Raw genomic sequence first — 22,013 nt, forward strand, 5'->3', positions numbered from 1 at the left:
ATAGTTAAGCTGTTATTCTTGAGGGGAAAAATGCTTCTTAATTTGTTTGCTTTTTTCAATTTCTAGAGACTTGAAGTGGTTGTTTTTGACAATTATCTAGATTTATAATTGTTTCTTGGGGAGGTAAGTTGCCAGGATCTTCACTCCACCATAGATGGGTTTCCCCAAATGTATTTTAATGCACCAGATGTGACAAATCTTAAGTAGTATGATTTCATTATTAGTGTTATCTAACAAACCTTACATGGCATTCCTAGTGTGTTATGTACTCTTTTATGACCGTAAGAATAAAACAAAAGGTGGTTAAGGCATGATTGAAATCTTTTTTTTTTTTTTTTTTAAGGATTTTATTTATTTATTTGACAGACAGAGATCACAAGCAGGCAGGCAGGCAGGCAGAGAGAGGGAGAGGAGGAAGCAGGCTCCCTGCAGAGCAGAGAGCCCGATGCGGGACTCGATCCCAGGACCCTGAGATCATGACCTGAGCCGAAGGCAGCGGCTTAACCCACTGAGCCACCCAGGCGCCCCATGATTGAAATCTTTATGAAGACTTTTAACTATACTCTTTCTGTCTGTCTGAAATGTTTTGCCCTCAGGACCCCTTCAGCATAATCAAAGATCCCAAAATGGGGTGCCTGAGTGGCTCAGAGGATAAGTCTCTGCCTTTTGCTCAGGTCATGATCTCCAGCTCCTGCGATTGAGTCCTACATTGGGTTCCCAGCTCGTGGGGGAGCCTGCTTCTCCCTCTCTCTCTGCCTCACCCCCTGCTTGTGCTCTCTCTGTCTCTTTCTCTCAAATAAATAAAATTTGGGAGGAAATAATCCCAAAAAGCTTTTTTATATGTGGGTATATCTGTTGATATTTGCAATATGAGGGGCGACTGGGTGTCTCAGTGGGTTAAGCCTCTTGCCTTCAGCTCAGGTTATAGTTTTTAGGGTCCTGGGATCGAACCCCACATCAGGCTCTCTGTTTGGCAGGGAGCCTCCTTCCCCTTCCCTCTCTGCCTACCTCTTTGCCCACTTGTGATCTCTCTCTCTGTGTCAAATAAATAAATAAAATCTTTTAAAAAATTAAAAACAAAGATATTTATAATATCAGAAATTTGAACTGAGAAAAAATTAAATGTATATTAACTGGTTTTAAAAAGCAGTAAAACTATTATATTTACACACATATATTTTTATGGAACACAACAATATATTCCAAAACAAAAAATATTAGAAGTGTCCTTTGTTTTGCACATGGCTATTAATGTCTGATTTAACAGAAACCTACCAAATTCTCATCTGCTTCTGCATGCAGTGTATTTAGATACCACTTGTCATGTAGGTTCTAGAAAACTCTAGTATGTATTCTTGAGAGAATGACCAAGGTGCAGTAACAGCTTAGAATTATTGTGAGCATATTTCTGACCTTGCAGATCCTCTGAAATGGTCTCCGGTACTATACTTTGAGAATTGGTCTACCATTTTATGAAGCACATTAATGGAAGTACTGAGTATACAATGTTGGGACAAAATGGAAGTATTGAGTGTACAATGATGGGACAAAAAGGAGAGAAGCAGTCAGCTGTAGAGAGTTCAGGGATGGTTTCACAGTAGAAAAGATAATATGCTTTCCCAAGGATGGATGAATATGTGGACAGCAGGAAAGTAGAAGCAGAGGGACAGTCCAAGATGTAAAAAAGACATGAATCTTAACATTACAGTAGTATATATAAAATTAGGATGTAGCTTGTGGATGATGGAGGGTAGGAAATGAACATTAGACAGGGGCTGGTTCATTATGGCCTTATGTGTCTTGCCAAGGAACTTGAAATTTGTTCTGTAGCCATTGAGTCAAAAGGGAAGGGCCATGGTAGAGAGCGGTTAGTGTTACTTTAAAAATCCGAGCAAAGGCAGTGTAGACAGTGGTTATGGGGGTAGAAGTTGGCAGATCTAAAAGATGCTGAATGAATTAAACTTGAGTATGTAGAAGGAGTAATCTGTGTCCACCCTGAGGTTGATTGGATTATCATTCCTTGAGAAAGAATCCAAGAAAGGAAATGGCTTGTTTTGAAAATAATGTTTGGTTTGTACTTGTTGGGTTGGCCACTGGCACATCCAACTGGAAGTATTAATAGGCAGTTCGATATAAATCCAGAATTCAAAACAGCTCATTGGAGATAAATATATGAGGATTGGTAGAAAAGTAACCGTATCATTATGGAGATGTCATCCAAAGAGAGTGGAGTGAAAATGGGGGAGATATACCTGGAGGAATTCAAATCCTTTAAGAGTCATCAAGAGACAGGAGATGAGGACAGAGAGAATCAGGAGAGGCTAAGCAGAGAAGAATAGCTAAGGGAGTCTGTATGCCACATTGCACAAAGGTTAACAGGAAGGGTGAGGACATTGGATTTTCAGTTGAGATACCTAAAAATGACTTTGCTTGGTAAAAGTAATTTCAGTAGAGTTATAGGGACAGAATGCAGTGCTAGATTTGAGGAGATGGTTAGAACTTTTAATTCTACATGTTTGAATATAGTAAAGGTTGCATTTGTGAAATTGCATCTGGACTGCTTGATATCATTTTGGAGGTTGAATTTATATGGCTGAACTTGTTAAAACTTTTATTCTTCCTAGGTACTCTGTATGTATCTTTTGAAAGCTGCCACTAAATCTACAGTAATGGCTAAGCATTGTTTTCATAAAAGTGTAGAAACAGCTAGCAAAAAACACTTTTCACTAACCTACTTCTATTAAAAGCATTACTTTTTGAAAAAAAAAAAAAAGCATTACTTTGGTAAGTTAAGAATTCTTATTAATCATTAGATTTATACAGTAAATGGGAAGAATAATACAGACTATTAGGTTTTTCATTTATTAATTTTTGGCTTACTCAAAGTGATATATGTAACTTCTCAATCTCTCTGTTCAGTCACTCAGTACTTTTTCAAGATCGCATACTTGTTTATTTGGGTAAGGGTCAGAAACTCTTCTGAAGCAATGTGGATGGTATTGCTCATTGCCATGTTTTAGGATTTCTGAGCAGCTTGACTTGAATTTCTGAGCAGCTTGACTTGGCAGCTTGACTTGGAAGTTGAAAGTGATTTTTTTCAGTTTTAAATAGACTTAGCTTAGTGAGTGAGTGGCCTTGAAGCCAGCCTCAAGCTTCTGAATTTTTTCTTCCATACAGTTTTAGAAATGAATATACAGTTGTTCTGATAGAATCCTTATTTACAGTTTAATATGGCACAGACTATTGCTGTTATGAGATCCTAACTTAATAAAATAACCTGAACCAAGATTTAATTTCTTTTTTTTTTTTTTTTTTAAGATTTCATTTATTTATTGACAGAGGTCACCAGTAGGCAGAGAGGTAGGCAGAGAGAGAGAGGGAAGCAGGCTCCCTGCTGAGCAGAGAGCCCGATGCGGGATTTTATCCCAGGACCCTGAGATCTCGACCTGAGCCAAAGGAAGTGGCTTAACCCACTGAGCCACCCAGGTGCCCCAAGATTTAATTTTTTAAATGTACTTAAGTAGAGCATAATTTAAAGTAAAATCACATTGTATAGCAATATACATTTAATTTAAGATGTTTTCATTACCTCATTAAATATCACAGTAGGAGTTCATCAGAAATGTCTGCTCAAAAAAAAAAAAAAAAAGAAATGTCTGCTCATAGTTCTTCAAGTATTGTATCCATTCAGTGCTAATCTGTGGCATTTTCCCCATTGATTTAGTTTAGAAATTATTTTGTACAGTTTTCAGCTATAAGTTAGTATTTATAATTTGTTAAAAAAACTTTGACAAAACCTATGAAAATCTAAAATCTAAGTTAAATTCATGAAGTGTAGATATTAATCATTTAATCTGCTAAGTAGCTGTTTTATCTTTTTCATCAACATAATTCAGACCTTCATTATTTTATATCTAAGTGATAATAGAGAAATTTTTATATTACTATCAAGTAATATAATACATGTAGAAAAACTGGAAAATACGTAGAAGAATAATGAAAATAGAAATTGCCTTGTAAAAAACCATCAAGAATCTGAGATTGTATTGTACCCTATCCTACTTGAAAGCTAATCAGTTTCATGGATGCTGGCAGGAGATACCAGACTTTTGAATGGGCTAAAAGAAAGTTAATTTCTCATAACAATAGCAGTAGCTATCTATCAGCAGTTGTGCCTGTAACCAGAACCCTATTTCCCACAAGGGGATGCAGAGTCAGGTGACAACTACAGATACGGGGCGGGTGGAGGGGCGGATTGCAGATGTTTGCAGCACAGGAGAGGAGAACTGCAAATCTTTTATAAGGGATGGTAAGTCTACCTGACTTACTTTCCCTAAAGGGAGAAAGTATTTGTTATACAGAAGAGTAAACAGATCTGCCCTTTGCTGCAAGGGGAGAGACTACCTTCCAAGGCTGTTCTCCATATAGATGTTCTGAAAAGGATAGTCCAGAATAAAGGGAGTTAGTGCCTCTTTGTAAGATATGCAAGAGAGCCATGGAGAATTCTAACACACAAGTAATGCCATTACCTACAGATGGCTCTTCATATTTTGGGTTGTGTCCTTCAAGAGTTTTCTGTTTTCTGTTTTTTTCTTAAGCAGTAAATTTTTACCTCCTCTTTTGTCCTTCTTACTGAGTTGGTAAAAGCTACCAGTATATTGTCTTAACAGTAGCAGTGACAGAAGGTCATTCTCATCTTGACCATTGATTTTTGTTGTCAGTGTTCTTTTATTAACGTATATTAGGCCCCAGATGTTTACATTGATTTCATTACTGTGTATGGCAGCTGTTGTATGTTACTGAAAGAATAGCATTAACATAAATGAAAAAGACTTAAAATATTTTAAAACAATCTAAGGCTCCTAGACTTTTCTGTGTCATGGATATGGAAGAAAAATGTGCCAGTGATTTGGTCCTGGATTGATAGAGTATTAATACCATTTGGTAATATAAAAATTTTAAGACAATTGGACATAACTTTATTTTCGAAGTTTCTTTCCCCAGATCAGAAAACTAATTTTTAAAGTGTTGAAGAGTCTCACGAAAACCTTTGTTCAAGTAATAATTCTGAGGATTAATTTTTATTTTACATAGAACAGAACTGGTTGGTAGCAGTTACAAATATTCACACTAATCACCATATTGCAGAGGAGAGTGTGATCAGTATGTTCATGTGAACATTTTTCACTTAACATGTTATCAAATTGGTTTCTTTTAGCTTGTTCTACGGCTCGGAACAGTATCTTTACTTACATAGGTGCAAGGGAAAAGGGATATCTTCATGTTTTTCTTAGATTGTTTTATTAATAACAAAGACTCCTATTTCTAAGGCAAGTCTCTAGAATTTTTTTGGTTAATCTTTGTATTAATCATGCCTCTTTATTTCTGATGCTTTGACATCTGGGGCCTCCTGACTCAGGGGAGACTGCTACTTTTAGGGCTAGCCAGTTCCCAAAGATAGTAAACAACTCTCTTATGATAAGCATTTCATATGCAAACCAACCAGAGCCCAAACCCAGCTACCATCTGTATCCAGCTCTCCCACTCTGGGCCACTGTCCCCCTGCCCTAACAAAATAAATCACACTGGAGCTGGGTAGCGCCCATAGCCCAGAAATTGCTGCCATTACTCAGAATAGCCAATCCTGAGCCACTTACTCTGCCTTGCCTTTTCTTTCCTGAGGAAACCACAATAAAAGCTTTTCCCTATGTTTCTCTTCTCTCCTCCTGCCTCCCAACCCACCTTGGTGCTACCCTTTGTGGCCCTGTGTAGTGTGGCATGTCCCTTCTTCTTGAGAACTGTGATAACAAACTGTCTTTTCAGTAGCAGTGTTCACCTTATCTCTTGGCTTCACTGTACCTGAGTGATAATAAAACCTGCATTTTAAAACAACTGTATAAACTTCCACATGCATGTGAAACTTGATATCATTGGCCGAAGTGGAAAAATAGCTCAAGAGGTTTAACTTTATAACTGAGAAATAAATAATATGAGGCTGTTATTCTTCAATAATCTTTACCAGTTAAGATATAAGGAAGTCACGTTTTCTTCCTGATTTTGCTAATAGATTTATCAAAAATGAATGTAGACTCTGTCAAAATGCTATTTTTGTCACCTGTTAAGATCATTGTATAGTTAAAATCTTTTGATACAGTAAATTGTCTTAAGTGATTCTCTAATAATGAACTATTCTTATATTCTTTGGGTGAACCCTGCTTAATTATAATCTGTTATCTTTCTAAATTCTAAGACATTAATCTGATTTGACAGTTTATTTGGGATATTTTGTTTTTGTGTTTATTTCATAAGCAATTTAGTTTATAATTTCTGCCTTATATTCCCTTTGGTATCAGTTTTATTTCAGACTTATAAGATGGATTGTTGCTTCTTATCATACCTTCATACTGTAGTATTATCTACATGACATGTGAAATATCTGTCCCTTGAATTTTTTTAAGTCTCTCTTAAAATCTTCTGGGCTAGGTACCTTTTTTAAACTTAGAATTTTTAGCTATGGAGTTACGGTCTTCTGTGATCATTGGTCTGTTGAGGTTTTCTGTTTCTTTCATGAGCCAATATTTAGTAATGTTTGTTTTCCAAGAGAATAGTCTATTTTCCAGACCTCTTGAATTTTTGGTGGTATAAAAATGAATACAGTATATTTTTTAAAGATTTTATTTATTTATTTGACAGAGAGAGATCACAAGTAGGCAGAGAGGCAGGCAGAGAGAGAGAGGAGGAAGCGGGCTCACTGCAGCAGAGAGCCCGATGCAGGGCTCGATCCCAGGACCCTGAAATCATAACCTGAGCCGAAGGCAGAGGCTTTTACCCACTGAGCCACCCAGGTGCCCCCAATACAGTATTTTTTGATAACTTTTTAGTAACTCCCCTGGGGGGTTGATTTTACTGATTAAATTTGACTTTTAAAAAAAGCACTGTTAAAATTTTTATGCCTCTTCTTCCCCTTCTTCCTTCATTTTCTGTCTTGGGTTGAGAGCTGGTATCTTCTGCAATCTGAGTCTACTTGTAATTGGCTTCTGAGAGTCTCTGCTATTATTATATCATTTATTATCATATCACTAAAAAAATATTTTATTATTTGAAAGATAGAGAACAAGCAGAGGGGAGGGGTAGAGGAAGAGCTGACTCCCTGCCCGCCAAGCAGGGAGCCCAATGCAGAACTTGATCCTAGGACCCCAGGATCATGACCTGAGCCGAAGGCAGATGCTTAACTGACTGAGCCACCCATATCACTATTCTTTTAAGCTCTCCTGCTGAGGTGATATGGCTTAGTTCTTAGTATCTAGCAGGTTTTTCACAAAGGAGTCATTATAGCCCAGTTTATATGTGCAGTGCCATGTCAGATATTTGGATTATAAATGTGAACTTGATAATGGTTGTAGACTGTGAAGGTAGGATACTCACCTGAATGGGTAGGCACAGGATATTAACAAAGCACAATATGTTTAATTATATCCAGAATTGCTTTTTCATATTTATGTATTTGTTTGTTGATGATAACATCTATATTACACTTAGAGTTTTATTATATTCAAGATATTTAGGTTTTTTTGTTATTTTAAAATTCTGTCTTTAAGTAAAAGCAGGGGAAGTGTGAGACAAGTTAATTAATGTTGAATTTGTTGCTACTGGGTCTTGAATACCTTGAAGACAGTGGTTTATAATACATCTCTACTTTTGTATATATTTGAAAAATTTCTTCATAAATGTTTTAATACTGTATTGCTTAGCTGATATTGTTACAACATTATTCATATTTGATTTTTAATAGAGTAAAGACAAGATTGCATCATATAGTAAAACTCCAAAAATTGACCGAAGTGATGTGGGCAAGGAGATGAAAGAGAAATCATCCATGAAACGTAAACTTCCTTTTACCATTAGCCCATCAAGAAATGAAGAACGAGATTCAGACACAGGTAGAATAATTTGTTGTTTTCTGATAAAATCTTAATCATTCTTTTCCTATGATTTTGTTCATAACATTCTTTTTGCACCCATTTTATAGAGAAATACTGATATTTCAGTATGTCAGATACACCATTTTGGGGGCAGAAATTGATACATTTCTCACCCAAACATGATTTCTAATCAGATAACAACAGTTTGCTTCTTTACTTACTCTCAGCTTTGTTACAGATCTCTTACCACTTTCAGAACTTAATTTCCTGGGGAGCATTTCAGTGATGAAGATTTACTGTGATAGCATAGGATATGTTAGAGTTGCAAAAAAGTTGTTGAATTTTTGTGGACACACTATTGAACCCACCAGAGAAAGCAGTGTAAGCATTTTTAGCTTCAGAAGTGAATCCAAAATGTGCCCTTCCCCACCCTGAAAAAAAATCACTAAGATTTACCTCCTGAGCCCAGTTCACGGTACTTTTTTTCCTCAAAACTCTCATGTGTCAGGAATGATCCTTGACATTAGTCAGTCCCAGTTGTTCACAATAGATTAAAATGTCATTATCACTATTTACTAAATCACTAGATTGTGTTGTACCCTTAACTAATCATTTCTTGAAACTAATATAAACTTCAGTGTTTGTTATGTATTTATCATAATTGTTTTATCCCTTGCATGAAGTACTAATAGTGAACTGTTTTTAAGAATGTTTTAGCTTCACTCACAAAAAAGTGTCCTAATCTGAGTTTATGTACAGAGATTTTATTCTACTTATACTTCCCTAGCCATCTTAATCATCAGTATGGAAATGATCTTGACTCTGGAATCTGAAAATACTGTAAAGACGTTTGAACTGCCCTATGCTAATACAGCTTTAGAAAATCCTTAATTTTTATCATAAGCTTTTAATTAGGTAGGCCTCCTCTTGTGTATTTTGTTGTCTCTCTTAGCTTGAATTAGAAATTTTTCTTAAACATGGCATTTTTAATCCTTAAAATTGTTCTTTTTTGCAGTGATTAAGATATTTTGTGCTTTGCTCATTTTAAGTTACACTGATGTCTAGAGAGTCAATCTTTTTTCCTGAAGAGTGACTCTTTATCCTTAAGCAGTATTCTTAAACAATTAGTCGATCACTTAGTTGAGAAGGTGTATAATGTGCCTTTAGATAGATAGGATTTAACTTTTCTCGTATTTTCTCCCTAGAAGTCCTTTTGTCTGTCATTTTTAAAGTATTTGCATTAACCAGGTTTTGTTTTCCAGGGACAGTGATATTCCTACTAGTAATTGAAGAAGGGATTTAGATAAATTCAAAGAATGTTAATACATTTTTAGAAGTAAATAAGATTTCAAAATAATAAATTTCCCATAAGAACCTTGTTATCAGATCAGCTAGATAATTTTTCTTTTGTTTATTGTAAAATAAAGGAGAAAATGTTATTTAGGAAGGCACAAAGTTGAAGCACTGAATAAACCTAATCTAATTCACATTTTATTAATTAGATTATATACTTTTTCCCTGCTACAATTTTTCCACTACTTGAATGTAGCAGAATGTTGCAGCTCTCTCTCATTAAGGTTGTTTCGTAACAAACTCTTACATATCTTTTGGAAAAGTTGTATGCTAACACTAAACAAGATTTTAGTAGATTTAAACATATTTTTGGTAGGCTAAATTTATAACTTCTCATAAAAAGTAGATGTAGGCTTTAGATTTGCTTGTGCATGCACACACACATACACACACACCTCTACCTCAGAGCATTAATAAGGATTTCCCCAGGCCCAAAGCAAAATGTCTTATTTACAATCCATCTGTCTTATTTTCATAATTAAAAAAATAATGTAGAATCCAAAGTAACCATCAAGTGGTATTTTCCATATGAAAGATAATTATAGCACTAAGCCCAGCATTTGACATTGACCTTTTTAATAAAATGTACTATATTTTAAATGATTATTTTAAATTATAAAGATATAAAGGGGGAAATATTTACAACATATATGAGAATCCTTGTTTCTGAATGTATTTAGTATTTAAAGGTCTCTGAAATGTGAAGAGAAAACAATGAGAGAATGAAAAAAAGATAAAAGCAAGTAGTTGAAAACAACAGAATTATTCTTGGCAAAGAAATATGTCTCAAAAATTTATCCATAGTAAAGAAATACAATATATAAAAACTGACAAAATTGTTGGCCTAAATAGTACCAGATGGTCACTGGCCAGAAATAGGAACTTATTGGTCTAAATAATAGGAATATTTTGTTGGAGGTAAATATGAAAACATTTATCCAAAACTAAAGTTTGCTAACATTTGACTTTTTCTCTGTTTTGGGATTTAATCTATATAAGTAATTGATGACAGTGGATATTATCTTTGTGTGCATTTATTTCTACTTCATTTTATAATGGCAGAAATAAATCCAGGAAAATAGTATTAGGTAATAGTTTGTTCAATTATGGTAAATCCAGTGAAGAAATACAATTTTTACTCTTAAGAATAACCTTATACAACAGTACATGAAATGGAAAGATGTTCATAGCATACAGAATTTAAAAATAAGTTATGAAATAATATGTGCTGTTTGATTGCATTAAGAGTTATATTTTGTATATTTCTATTTGTATTTATGTATACCAGGGCATATATTAACATACATCTTGAAAGATAAGATTGTTTAAAAGACTGTGTCACTGTAGAACTAAGCCTAAATCTAGTGGGTGTATTATGAGCCCAGAACAAAAATGTAAATATTGAATATAAACCCTGACTTAGGTTAAATGAAAGAGGTAGAGAATTGGGAAAAAGGAGAAAATGTTAGCAATGCTACTCATCTTATCTCTTATAGCCAGAGAATAACTGATGTCTACAACTGAAATACATAATTTTTAAAAATTACTTAAAAATTTTAATCTTTATTTAAAATTCTTTCATAAATTTATGTGTTTGTATTTTAGTATATGATATCTCTTTTAGCGGAGAAGCAATTTCTTTAATTTCTTCCTTCCTTCCTTCCTTTTTGATTTGTTTCCTTTTTTTAAGTGAATTCTGTGCCCAGTGTGGGGCTTGAATTCATACTCTGAGATCAAGAGCAGCCATCTAGGTGCCTAGTTTCTCTTATGTTGGATTAAGATAAATCTTTCAGCTTTTTATTTTTAAATAGTACACACATATTTTTCTGTTTGTATGTAAATTGATGACCCCCCCCCCATCCCCTGCCAGTTCCTTTTTTTTATATATATATTAGAGAGATGCTTGGAATAATGCTCGCTAGATGTTAATATTTTATTTCCAGGATTTGGGAGCATTTTTACTTTCTCTGTTTTTTTGTATGGTTTGAATTTTTAAAATAATGAGCATAATTATTTCTGTAAAACACATTCTTTTTAAAAGATACTCATACTATTCAAAGAAGGCTCAGTGGTTACCAAAATCAGCGATAATGCCATCAAATGGATAAGTAATTCATCGTCTTTATTTTGAGATACCCTTAGTGTGTCTTAAACTTCCTAATTCTTAATTGTTTAATATTTACTAATTTTTTAAAAGATAACTGCTGGGGCACCTGGGTAGCTCATTTGGTTAAGCCTCCAACTCTTGATTTCAGCTCAAGTCATGGTCTCAGGATCATGAGATCAAGCCCCAATTGGATTGTGCACTCAGCATGGAGTCTGCTTGTGATTCTTTCCCTCTCCCTCTCCCCCTCCCCCCTCAAGTAAATCTTATTTTTTAAAAAGTTAACACTGTAAAAAAAAAAAGAAAAAAAGTAATTGCTTGACTAGACAAAATTTTGGGGAAAATTTAGAGCATAATTTGATGTCATGGATCCTTATAGCTGTATCATACTACTGTCATACTACTACTACTACTGTTTATTTCAGCAAATCTCTAATATATCTGCTTATTGTCATTTCATTATCTATCCCATGTTGTCCTATCTTATCAGAGAATTCCCATAAATTTTGTCCCATGAAATGTTAAGGGGCCAACATATAGAGTGACTTATTGCACCTGTGGAAGCAGCTATTTATCTAGAAGACAAATTATTCCTTATACCTACAGCTTTTTTTAATCACTTTTAGCTTTTGTAAGTTAATTATAGTTAAAATAGAGGTAAATTATAGCATAGTGTTTAATATCAGAGGCTTTGGAGTCTGACAGACTAATGTTGAGTCCCTGTTCAGTTCCCTATTAGCCCTGGCCAAAAAATTTGAGCCCTTTGTAACTCTGATTTTCTCATCTATAAAGTGCATGAGACACCATCTTAAGAGAACTGTGATCTTTAAGTGACATAACATATAAAATCAGTTTGTGATATGTTAATTAAAACAGAAAACTGACTAACACTGGCTTAAACAGATTGGATCTTTTTTAATCTAATGGAATTAGATTAGATTACCAAGCATAAGCAGTCCAGAGTTGGTATAAGTAGTTCAATAATGCCATCAGGGACTGAGATGTTTTTGTTGTTCTGCTCTCTCAGCCTGAACTTGTACGTGGGCTTTTTTCTTAATATTTTGCTTTATTGTCACACAAATATTTTGCTTCTTCCTGGACAGAAAGTAGGAGAGGAAGGACCAATGACAAAAGTATCTTTCTTCCAATGAGACTTGGCCTTTTTATTGATGAAACAACATTCCTAGGAACTCTTCTGCCTGTGTCTCATTGGTTAGGCTATCCGAGTTGCAGGGGAGTCTGGAAGGTTAACTACTTTCAGCTGGGCATATTGTCACCCTAATCAAAATTGAAGTATTTCTGTTAAGAAGGAGAGAATGAATATTGGGTAGGCATCTCACAATACTGACACTGTATGTAGTTTTTAGTATGGTAGTTAATAACTGAAAACTGTTAATCTATAATAGTTATTTATGTTTCTACCTGAGTTACCTTTATTTCTGCATTGTCAATCAAAAAAATCATACTTCTTTTCTTTTCTAGTCTAATGGCATTCAAGGGGAAGCCACAGTCCCTTGATATGAAAATACTAAACAGCTTTCTTGAGAGTACCCGTGAAAGTCAATTTTGGCCTTCAAACTAAATTTGTGATTATTTTGTTACAAAAAGTGCCATCATGAGCATGAGCATCTTTGCAGATTGTATTTTTATTATACCCTGAATTCTTTCTTATTCATTCTCAGGAGTGGGGTTACAGGATTAAGGGTTAAATATTTCTATGATTTTTTCCAAAATAATGTATAGTGGTACAAAGCTGCCAGTGCTATATGAATATTCTTTAACCTCAAATACCATTGGGGGCACATGCTTTTCTTTAGGTTTGATAGATCCAGTGTTCTACAGAGGTAAATCAGTGGTACTTCATCATTTTAGTTTATATGTTTAAATAAGTAGAAAGATAAAATGTCCTTCACTTTTTTATAAAAATACTTGTTCTCTCTTTGTAAGCATTACTTAATTACTTACTAATTTTTTTCTTTCGGCATGTATAGAGAATGCAGCATGAGAAAATCCAAAGAGGCACAGAATGATTTGTTTCCAAAGTCCGTGGTGGCAGTTCTGGAGCTTGTTTTACATGTTTTAAACTAAATCTTCTCTGCCATCCAGTCTTAGAAGTTCTGTTTACCTGAAGCCATTGAAGGATTTACCCTGTTTAATAGAACTCAGACAGTTTTGGAGAGAGGAACTTTTTAAAAAAGGAAACAAATATAATTTTTCTGGTAACTACGTTAAAGTAGCAAATAAAATCAGTGCTTTGCTTAATAAGGATGATCACCTTTTGATGATTTGCATGGAGATTACTTATTACAGATTTTCTCTTGTTCCTCCCCCATCTTTAAAACTTTTACTTTAAAAATTTTCAGATACACAGTGCAGACCTTTTTAATCATTCTTGATTTTTTTCTCTTACTCTCTTGCAACCTAAAACAAAATATTAAAAAGACGGCTTTTAAAATACAAGTATTATTTGTCTTGCCTTGCTGCAGAGAATGTAGCAGGGAGAGAGAATTGCTTTGCTTAGCACTCAGTGTTTTACAAAAACCTCATAGGGTGTACTGGTCTCAGTATAATGCAGAGGGAAAAGTGGGTAAATCAAGGGACAAGATACACAGAAGCTTTTACTTCAGCTCCTGAATTAAATCTTAGTAGAATAGTCATTCAGATGCACTGAATATAAGCATACTTATTTGAGTAAAAGCCAAAATATGTATGGAGTCAGAGTGGATTAATTTATTACCAAAGGAAGATTTGAATAAACTCTTATGCCACTATATTAATGAATATAATTTAAAGTTCAGTTTAACCATTGTGCTTTTTTTTTTTTTTTTTGAGATTTTATTTATTTATTAGAGAGAGAGAAAACAAGCAGGCAGAGTGGCAGGTAGAGGCAGAGAGAGAAGCAGGCTCCCACTGAGCAAGGAGCCTTTTGCGGGACTTGATCTGAGGATCCTAAGATCACAACCTGAGCCGGGCAGCAGCCCAACCAACTGACCCACCCAGGAGTGCCTTAACCATTGTGCTTTAATCTGTCACAGTAATATATCTGCTTTCAGTAACCCATTTAATTTGATTTGTTGGCACAACTTATTGGTTGCTGCTTTTTCTTTTCTTTGCAGTATATGGGGGCCATTTTTGCTTGTCTTTAAAATGAAATATCAAATATTCATATATGGAATTTTTCTAGTTGCTAACTTAATGTGTTCAGTTTTGAAATAGAAGCATTTATTGAAAGGCTTGTCATTGAATCCATTTACCCACTTGGCTTAGAATTAGCCTAAATATTATTTTATCAGTCATTTCTTTCAGTTGAGTGAGCCTTCTCATTACTAAACTTGCAGGTTTATTTTTAAAAGTTTCAAATACTGTGTTTTATTCCCTAAATGGTTTCTTTTTTTTTTCCAACACTTGTTTCTTTATTCTTAACTGAACTCATGAATAAGATCTATAATAATGATTTCAGAAAGAAAAGTGTGTCAGTAAGTTGAGTATATGAGGAGCAAAATAATACTGTGTTAAAATGGCATATTGTTTACAAGTAAATGTATCTGCTCTGGCCATACTGCTAGAAGTCAATTGGAAATATTTTTACTTGTCATAAATTGTTAGGCAGAATTCCATATTCTTATCTTAGCTGATAAACTTGGTTCTGATATTAGGCTGCTTTCTCTCTAAGAGGTCTTATGTAGTGCTTAGTGCAGTAATTCATACCACTCAAAATGTGTATAATTTATAGAAAGGTCTATGGTCTAGAGTGATACTGCTGTCCAAAGTGTTCACTGTCTTCTGAGTAGTTTGGCATTCATAGAACAAAAAGGGTTTATTCATGTCCTTTATTCAGGTTTTCTAAAGACAAATTCTAAGCAGAAAAACAGTAATAGAATATTGCCTCTTTTATCATATTCAAAGAATGAAAAAATACATAGCCTCAAAGGAGGTATCTTTTAATAAGCAGCATCAATAATAACCTATTATTGCAAACTGCATGGTTGACTTTCTCAACTTTAATATGCCAGTTGAAAAAACTGAAATCTTAGCCAAACTGAAATCTTTAGCCAAACCTGTGTTTTAAATGTGCTTTTGGCTTTTCTTTAAAAGTTATCTTTTGGACAAACAATGATAGATCATTGATTAACTAGTGATCTTTTGAAAAATGTTGGTTTGTTGAATTCTGCATTTCCCTTCGTGTGCTTTTTTTCTTTTCTCCTGTCTCTTCTCATTCTGTAGATTCAGATCCAGGACATACAAGTGAAAATTGGGGGGAGAGACTTATATCTTCTTACAGGACATACTCAGGTAATTAGATTATCAGAGGCACCTGTTTAGACAGTGGTTTTTTTTCACATTTACAAGTAATTATTGTACTATAAATAACTTCTTTTCAAGCCCGTATATAGATATCTTTGGTTAAATAAGTGAACTTATATGAGTGGCACTGAATTTTCCAGTTTTTGTTTGAGGTATCTAGTGCATCATATCCAACACATGCTGTGTGTGAACATTATAAGCAGGAGTACTTTGTATCACCACTCAGTAGTTGTATAGCACAACTTGTGGGCCACCATTCACCTAGAAAAGAATATAAAAGTTAGCCCATTGGCAGTGTAGCAATCCCTATGGGAAGATACCCAAGGTCCTTGATCTCTTTTGCTCTCAACTCTTCATAGGATATACGAAGTCTTCATAAGATATACCAAGTGTATTGGTCTTGATAAACAGTGCCATCTTAGGCTTTAATCATGCAGTGTTGGTTTTTTTTTTTTTTTTTTTTGAATTTTTTTAATTTTTGGTTGAACTATCTTTAGTCTATTGACTTCACTGCCCATGTTGAATTTAACAGTGGATTAAAACAGCAGCTTTCCTGGAGAAATGCCATTACCATTAACTGTGTTGGAATAGCTTTATTTGTGGCACCAGGTATTATGCTTCATAATTGCTCCAGATAGAAGAATACAGGAGAATATATATAAATACTATCTAGTATGTGAAACTAATTAATTGTTTTGATTATCCTTTTTTTTAATAGGCTTACATTTTTATCTCTTAACTTTTTTATGATGTAAAATATTATTTAGTCCCTGGGTGTCCAAGTGTCCAGCTTTCAGCATATGACATTTAGATATAAAAACTTGAAAGAAACCTTCTGTTTGGGTATAGTTTTTTATTATTTTATAAATTTGTGGGGTTTGGGTAAAGGTGGTATAAAACTAAATATTTATTGTTAAAATTATCCTGAAAGCTGTTAATTGAGCTGACAAGTCTGTAGTATTTGATTATCAAAATTTTTAAAAAGCCTGCACTTACTGTGGAGTTAGGTATACTTTTCTAACACCAGAACTCCCCAAGGCCTGGGTGTACCTGAAAGAGCTATATGGGATGAAACCATTCATGATTTGAGTATCAGTGCTGGAAATCAAAAGATACACGCACCTCTAACTTTTAGAGATATGTGTAGCTGCTTTAGAACTGGGGAGCAAGGACGGCATTTTTTCTCAGAGTTGAAATATACACATCCCTATTGAGTTATAGCTCCATTCCTTCCACAGTGACAGCTTTGTGGGGAAGTATCATATTCTTTCGTTTCTGAGACACTGGATTATGAGCCAGCTCCCCAAGAAAGAAATTGTGTCTCTTCTACTTAATGTACTCTACACTTGAGATGTGATAGTGTTGACCTTTCTGTTTATTTTGACAAGTCCTGAAAAGAAAGCATTAATTTTCACAATTATAAGACAGAGTCATATCTGTATTTCTTAAGTTTCTCGGAACCCTGAAATGAAGTAAAGAATTTTGGATTGTTGAAAATCCATTTCTCTGTTTTTCTTTAGTCTTAAGTAAAGCACTTGGATTTTTCTTTAAAAATCTCTTGAATGGCTCAGTGGAATCTCAAGTCTGTAGGAGACTGTGCTAAATGAGCACCTGTCAGTATTCCTGCATTTAAATTTTAAAATTCTGATCCATTATTTGGACAAATAAATACATATTTCAGTTATATTTTAGAAACACCAAACTTTGTCAAATTTATAGATCATTTTTTATTTATGACAGATCAGAAAACAACTTCTTCACAGAATACGTCCTAGATAGAGTTTCATTGAATCTTAAAACTTGAAAAACATACTTTGGGACATACTAATAAAATAAAAGTTTGAAGAATGGTACATAGTTACCTCTAGTGTAGCTACCAGCATCTGTTTTCTTACCTCCTTTTCCTGTCTCATGTAAAACATGAACTCAGACAAATGACTAAGAAAACTCAATTAAAGAAAGAGTTCAGATTGGATGCTAGTATCTAATTTGAATTTTTTGCTTGACTATTTGGAACATGACAATTATATTCGTTTCCAAAATGTAATCATTATGTCTTCGATTGTTTGGCAGCTAGAATGCTAAAATGAATTTATAAGTATCTCACTTTTTCCTGTCAGCTGGCTGCATATCACTTCAGAGCATATTCTTTTTAAAACATTGCATGAAAATGCCATAAGAAAAGTGGAAAGTCCATTACTTTGCAAATACAATATTCTTCCCCAAATTTTAGAAAATATTTTAAGGATAGATTCTATGTACATTTTCTTCATTTTGTTTCCTCCAGTTACTAAACTTTACTTCTTTCTAAAAAAATTCTACTTATTATAAAATTTTTACGTTTAAATATTTTAATTTTAGCTAAGTACATTCCTTATATTTAAGGATTTGTTATTTAGATGGAAAGTCATTAAAACAGTAATTATGATTCCTCGTTAAATATGAGAGAACCAAAGCATACAGAACATTATTAAAAGAAAGTAAATGTTTCAGAAAAAAAATCAGCTTCTTTGAAATACCTGTTAGGGACTTTAAATGAACAAATTTAGTAAGTTAGGTGAAACACTGTGCTGAAACTAGATTTATACTAAGTCAAGCCATTAAAGAATAATAAAATGAGGAATTTGAAAAATAAAAGAATGTATTAGAACTATTAAAGGCTGACTTAAGTAAATCAGGTTTTTTGTTTTTGTTATGTAAAATATCAATAAGTAGACATTTTGGAGCTATTGAAGTTTGACTATGATTTGTGGGCAACAGAATATTCTGATCTCTTAATTTTTCTAGACCAATAGAATACCAGCTATTGTATTCGAATTAACTAAGTGGTGCACTGCAAGAATTACTATTTTAAGTTCTTATGCCCTAAATAATAATAATATTTAAATAATATCAAACTCTTACTGGTTTCTTGAAACTTGCTACATTAATAAATGCTTATGATCTCCTGGAGTAGTCTATTTGCTGGCCACATCTGCCTTAAAAAAATGCAGTATTGACTACTGAACCTTCCCCCTTCTACCATTTCTGCTGTGTTTTATACTTATTTTAAAAATTTGCTTATTTATCTCTGTAGCCCATCTTTGCAGGGACCTTCAAACCTGGATCAGTAAATCTCTATTATTTATATAGGATTTCCCAAGAAATAGATACCTACACAGTTAACCAGCAGACCCTCTGCATTAACTCTCACCTGAGTTGTCTTCCAGAGAAGTCCTACAAGAGATACTTGTATCTCTTTGACTTATAGAATCCAGTTTATCTGAAATTCCTGGGACTTGATGCTGACTGTTTTGGCAAAAGATTTCCCAAATAACTCAGCCTAAAAGCTGGCCTTTTTTTTTTTTTTTTTTTTTTTTTAAAGATTTTATTTTGTTATTTATTTGACAGAGATTACAAGTAGGCAGAGAGAGAGGAGGAAGCAGGCTCCCTGCCAAGCAGAGAGCCCGATGCGGGACTCGATCCCAGGACCCTGAGATCATGACCTGAGCCGAAGGCAGCGGCTTAAACCACTGAGTCACCCAGGCGCCCCATTTTTTTTTTTTTTAAAGATTTTATTTTATTATTTATTTGACAGAGAGAGATTACAAGTAGGCAGAGAGGCAGGCAGAGAGAGAGGAGGAAGCAGGCTCCCTGCCAAGCAGAGAGCCCGAAAGCTGGCTTTTTTTTTTGATGGGTCAAATCTTTTTGAAAAAAGTCCTTAGACATTTTGGATCTTCGCAGAATCTCTGTTAAACACCCCCACATACCTACATACACACAGAAATCTTTAATATGCTCAGTTTTAGCTTTGATTAATATCATTCCATGTTCAGCTATCCTGTGTCTGGAATAAAGTGATCCTTTGCTTTTTTACAATAAATACTTTGTGTGATGAGTCTTGTCTTAAATACTTACTTTGTTAGAAGACTGTACAAATCATTAGTGGAATTAGGGAAGTAATTTGAAGGAACATTGCTGTAAGGGCTTAGCAATAATTAAGATTAAAATTATAATGAATGAAAGAAGTTTCAAAAATGAAATACTAAGGAATGTTTGAAATATTATTGAAAAACTTAAATTTTAAAAGAACAGATCATTAAAATACAGATTTGACAAGAAATGAATTTCCAAATGCTCTTAATTTTCAGAAAATAGTAGCATTAATGTATTATTTTCAAGACATTCAGAAAGAAATTGTTCATATGATAAAAGTCTAGTGCTCTTTTGTCAGCATACTGCTAGTCTGTATATTGCACATGTTTCTCATATACATGTATAGCATCTGGTTTTTTTAAAGTTTTCTTATGTTTTGCTTTTCAGAGCTTACGTTTATTTCAAATTCTTACATATTTATTAATAATTCCAGAGAAAGAAGGTCCAGAAAAGAAGAAAACAAAAAAGGAAGCTGGAAATAAGAAGTCCACACCAGTTAGCATTCTTTTTGGTTATCCACTCTCTGAGAGGAAGCAGATGGCACTTCTTATGCAGATGACAGCAAGAGACAACAGTCCAGGTAACACCATCTTTGAGTACATATCTTTTCTTAGTTTTACTCAGACTTTCTATCCTTATCTTAACAGTTAACTACTTTAAACTTGTAATTTTAAAATCTTTTTCTTGGATTTAATAAAAATTTCTTATAACATGTTTTTAATTTTACATTTATTTGCGTGATAATTGTCTGTCGTGTCCAAATAAGGATCTATACAAGAGCAGGGATAATTGCATTTATAGGACATTCAGTAAATACTTTTCAACTAAAATGGGTCATTTAGAAATGGTCTGTCAACTTGAGAAATCCATTGTAGCACTGTGTGCTTTCACCGTACTAAAGAGTCTTAACCACAGTTTCTGTAAAGCTGCTTCTAGGTTTATAGTTTACTTTTAAGTTTGGTAGCACCCTCCTGATAAACAGATAATCTTATCACATGAGTACTATTATGCAGTAGTGTAATCCATGTTTTTTCTTCGAGATCTAAATTATTTTAAAAGGAAAATGTCAGGGTGCCAGGTGGCTCAGTTGTTAAGTGTCTGCCTTCATCTCAGGTTATGATCTGAGGGTGCTGGGATCAAGCCCTGCAACGGGCTCGCTGGTGGGCAGGAGGCTTGCTTCTCCCTTTCCCACTCTCCTTGTGTTCCCTCTCTCACTGTCTCTCTCTGTGTCAAACAAATAAAATCTTAAAAAAAAAAAAAAAAGTCTGGAGCATACTGTTTAAATTTATATTGTATTGTGTTGCAGACTTCCAGTTAAGTTGATATACTACATGTATGTGTGTGGGGGGGGGGTATTCCAATACGGTGTCCTCCAAAAATAATTAGATGGGTTACAGCAGAACCAAAACAATAAGGAAGCAAAACATCCAACCTGCTAATTAATTAAAAGGAGCTACAAAAAGGTAGATGAAATCCAGGTCGCTGGGCTGAAATGGTAATTACTTTTGAGCATTGAATGCATTCTGGCAACAATATAAAAAAATTTTAAGTTGTGCAGTTCTTATTGACTGATAAAGTAAATCAGTTTTGTCTAGAGAAAAAAAATTCTTTTGGCTCTGAATTCAGGAAATCTTTATATAAGATTTTGGGTAATGTAACAAGACCCTGTTAAAATGCATTGAAAAGGATAGTTTCTCTAGTGAAGTTTTCTCATATTGACTCTTTTAAAAAAAAATACTGGGATAACACGGTAAAATTCTTAGTTTCTGTGTATTTGTACTTTCCATCAAATCGTGGTATATCTGATACCTTTACTGATAAACAAGTTTTAGGGCTTCCCGCTTTTTTAAGGAAAAGTACGTTGTTTGGTGTTATTCTCCTACCTTTCCACCCCCAATTTCTGAAAGACTATAGCCAAATTAAAGATAGTATACATTGTTAAAACTTTAAATGTTTCTATAAAATGTTGACTTCGTGTCAGATTTAATAGTTAGAAGACTTAATATTTTTTAAATTTTTCTGAGAGAGCAAGCATGTATGAGCCAGGGTTGGAGGTTAAGGAGCAGGGCAGACAGGGAGAGAGAGTCTTAAGCAGGCTCCATGCCCAGTGATGGGCTCAATCTCATTACTCTGAGATCATTACCTGAGCCAAAATCAGGAGTCAGACACTTAACCAGCTGAGCCACTTAGGTACCCCAAGAAGACTTTTATTTTTTATTTATATTTTTTTAATCTTTTTTTTTTTTTTTTTTTTTTTTAATTTATTTGTCAGAGAGAGCAGAAGCGTGGAGAGCTTCAGGGAGAACAGGCAGGGGAAGAAGCAGGCTCCCTAATGAGGCAAGGAGCCCGATGATGTGGGACTTGATGTGGGACTCGATCACAGGACCCCAGAATCATGATCTGAGCCAAAGGCA

General features: G+C 34.2%; 1 protein-coding gene across 4 annotated transcripts in view; it reads left to right on the top strand.

Moving 5' to 3' along the window:
- Nucleotides 1-22,013, top strand: part of ANKRD12 (ankyrin repeat domain 12) — a 124,302-nt gene that overhangs the window by 37,352 nt on the left and 64,937 nt on the right. For 3 of the 4 annotated variants that reach the window (XM_044243396.1, XM_044243399.1, XM_044243398.1), the window contains exons 3-5: nt 7,793-7,940; nt 15,604-15,672; nt 20,033-20,179. In XM_044243396.1, the coding sequence (XP_044099331.1) occupies nt 7,793-7,940; nt 15,604-15,672; nt 20,033-20,179 (364 nt within the window). The remainder of the gene's footprint in view (nt 1-7,792; nt 7,941-15,603; nt 15,673-20,032; nt 20,180-22,013) is intronic. The other variant, XM_044243400.1, reaches the window with a different exon arrangement.

Source organism: Neovison vison, chromosome 3 (assembly GCF_020171115.1).
Source record: "Neovison vison isolate M4711 chromosome 3, ASM_NN_V1, whole genome shotgun sequence".
Lineage (NCBI taxonomy): Eukaryota > Metazoa > Chordata > Mammalia > Carnivora > Mustelidae > Neogale > Neogale vison.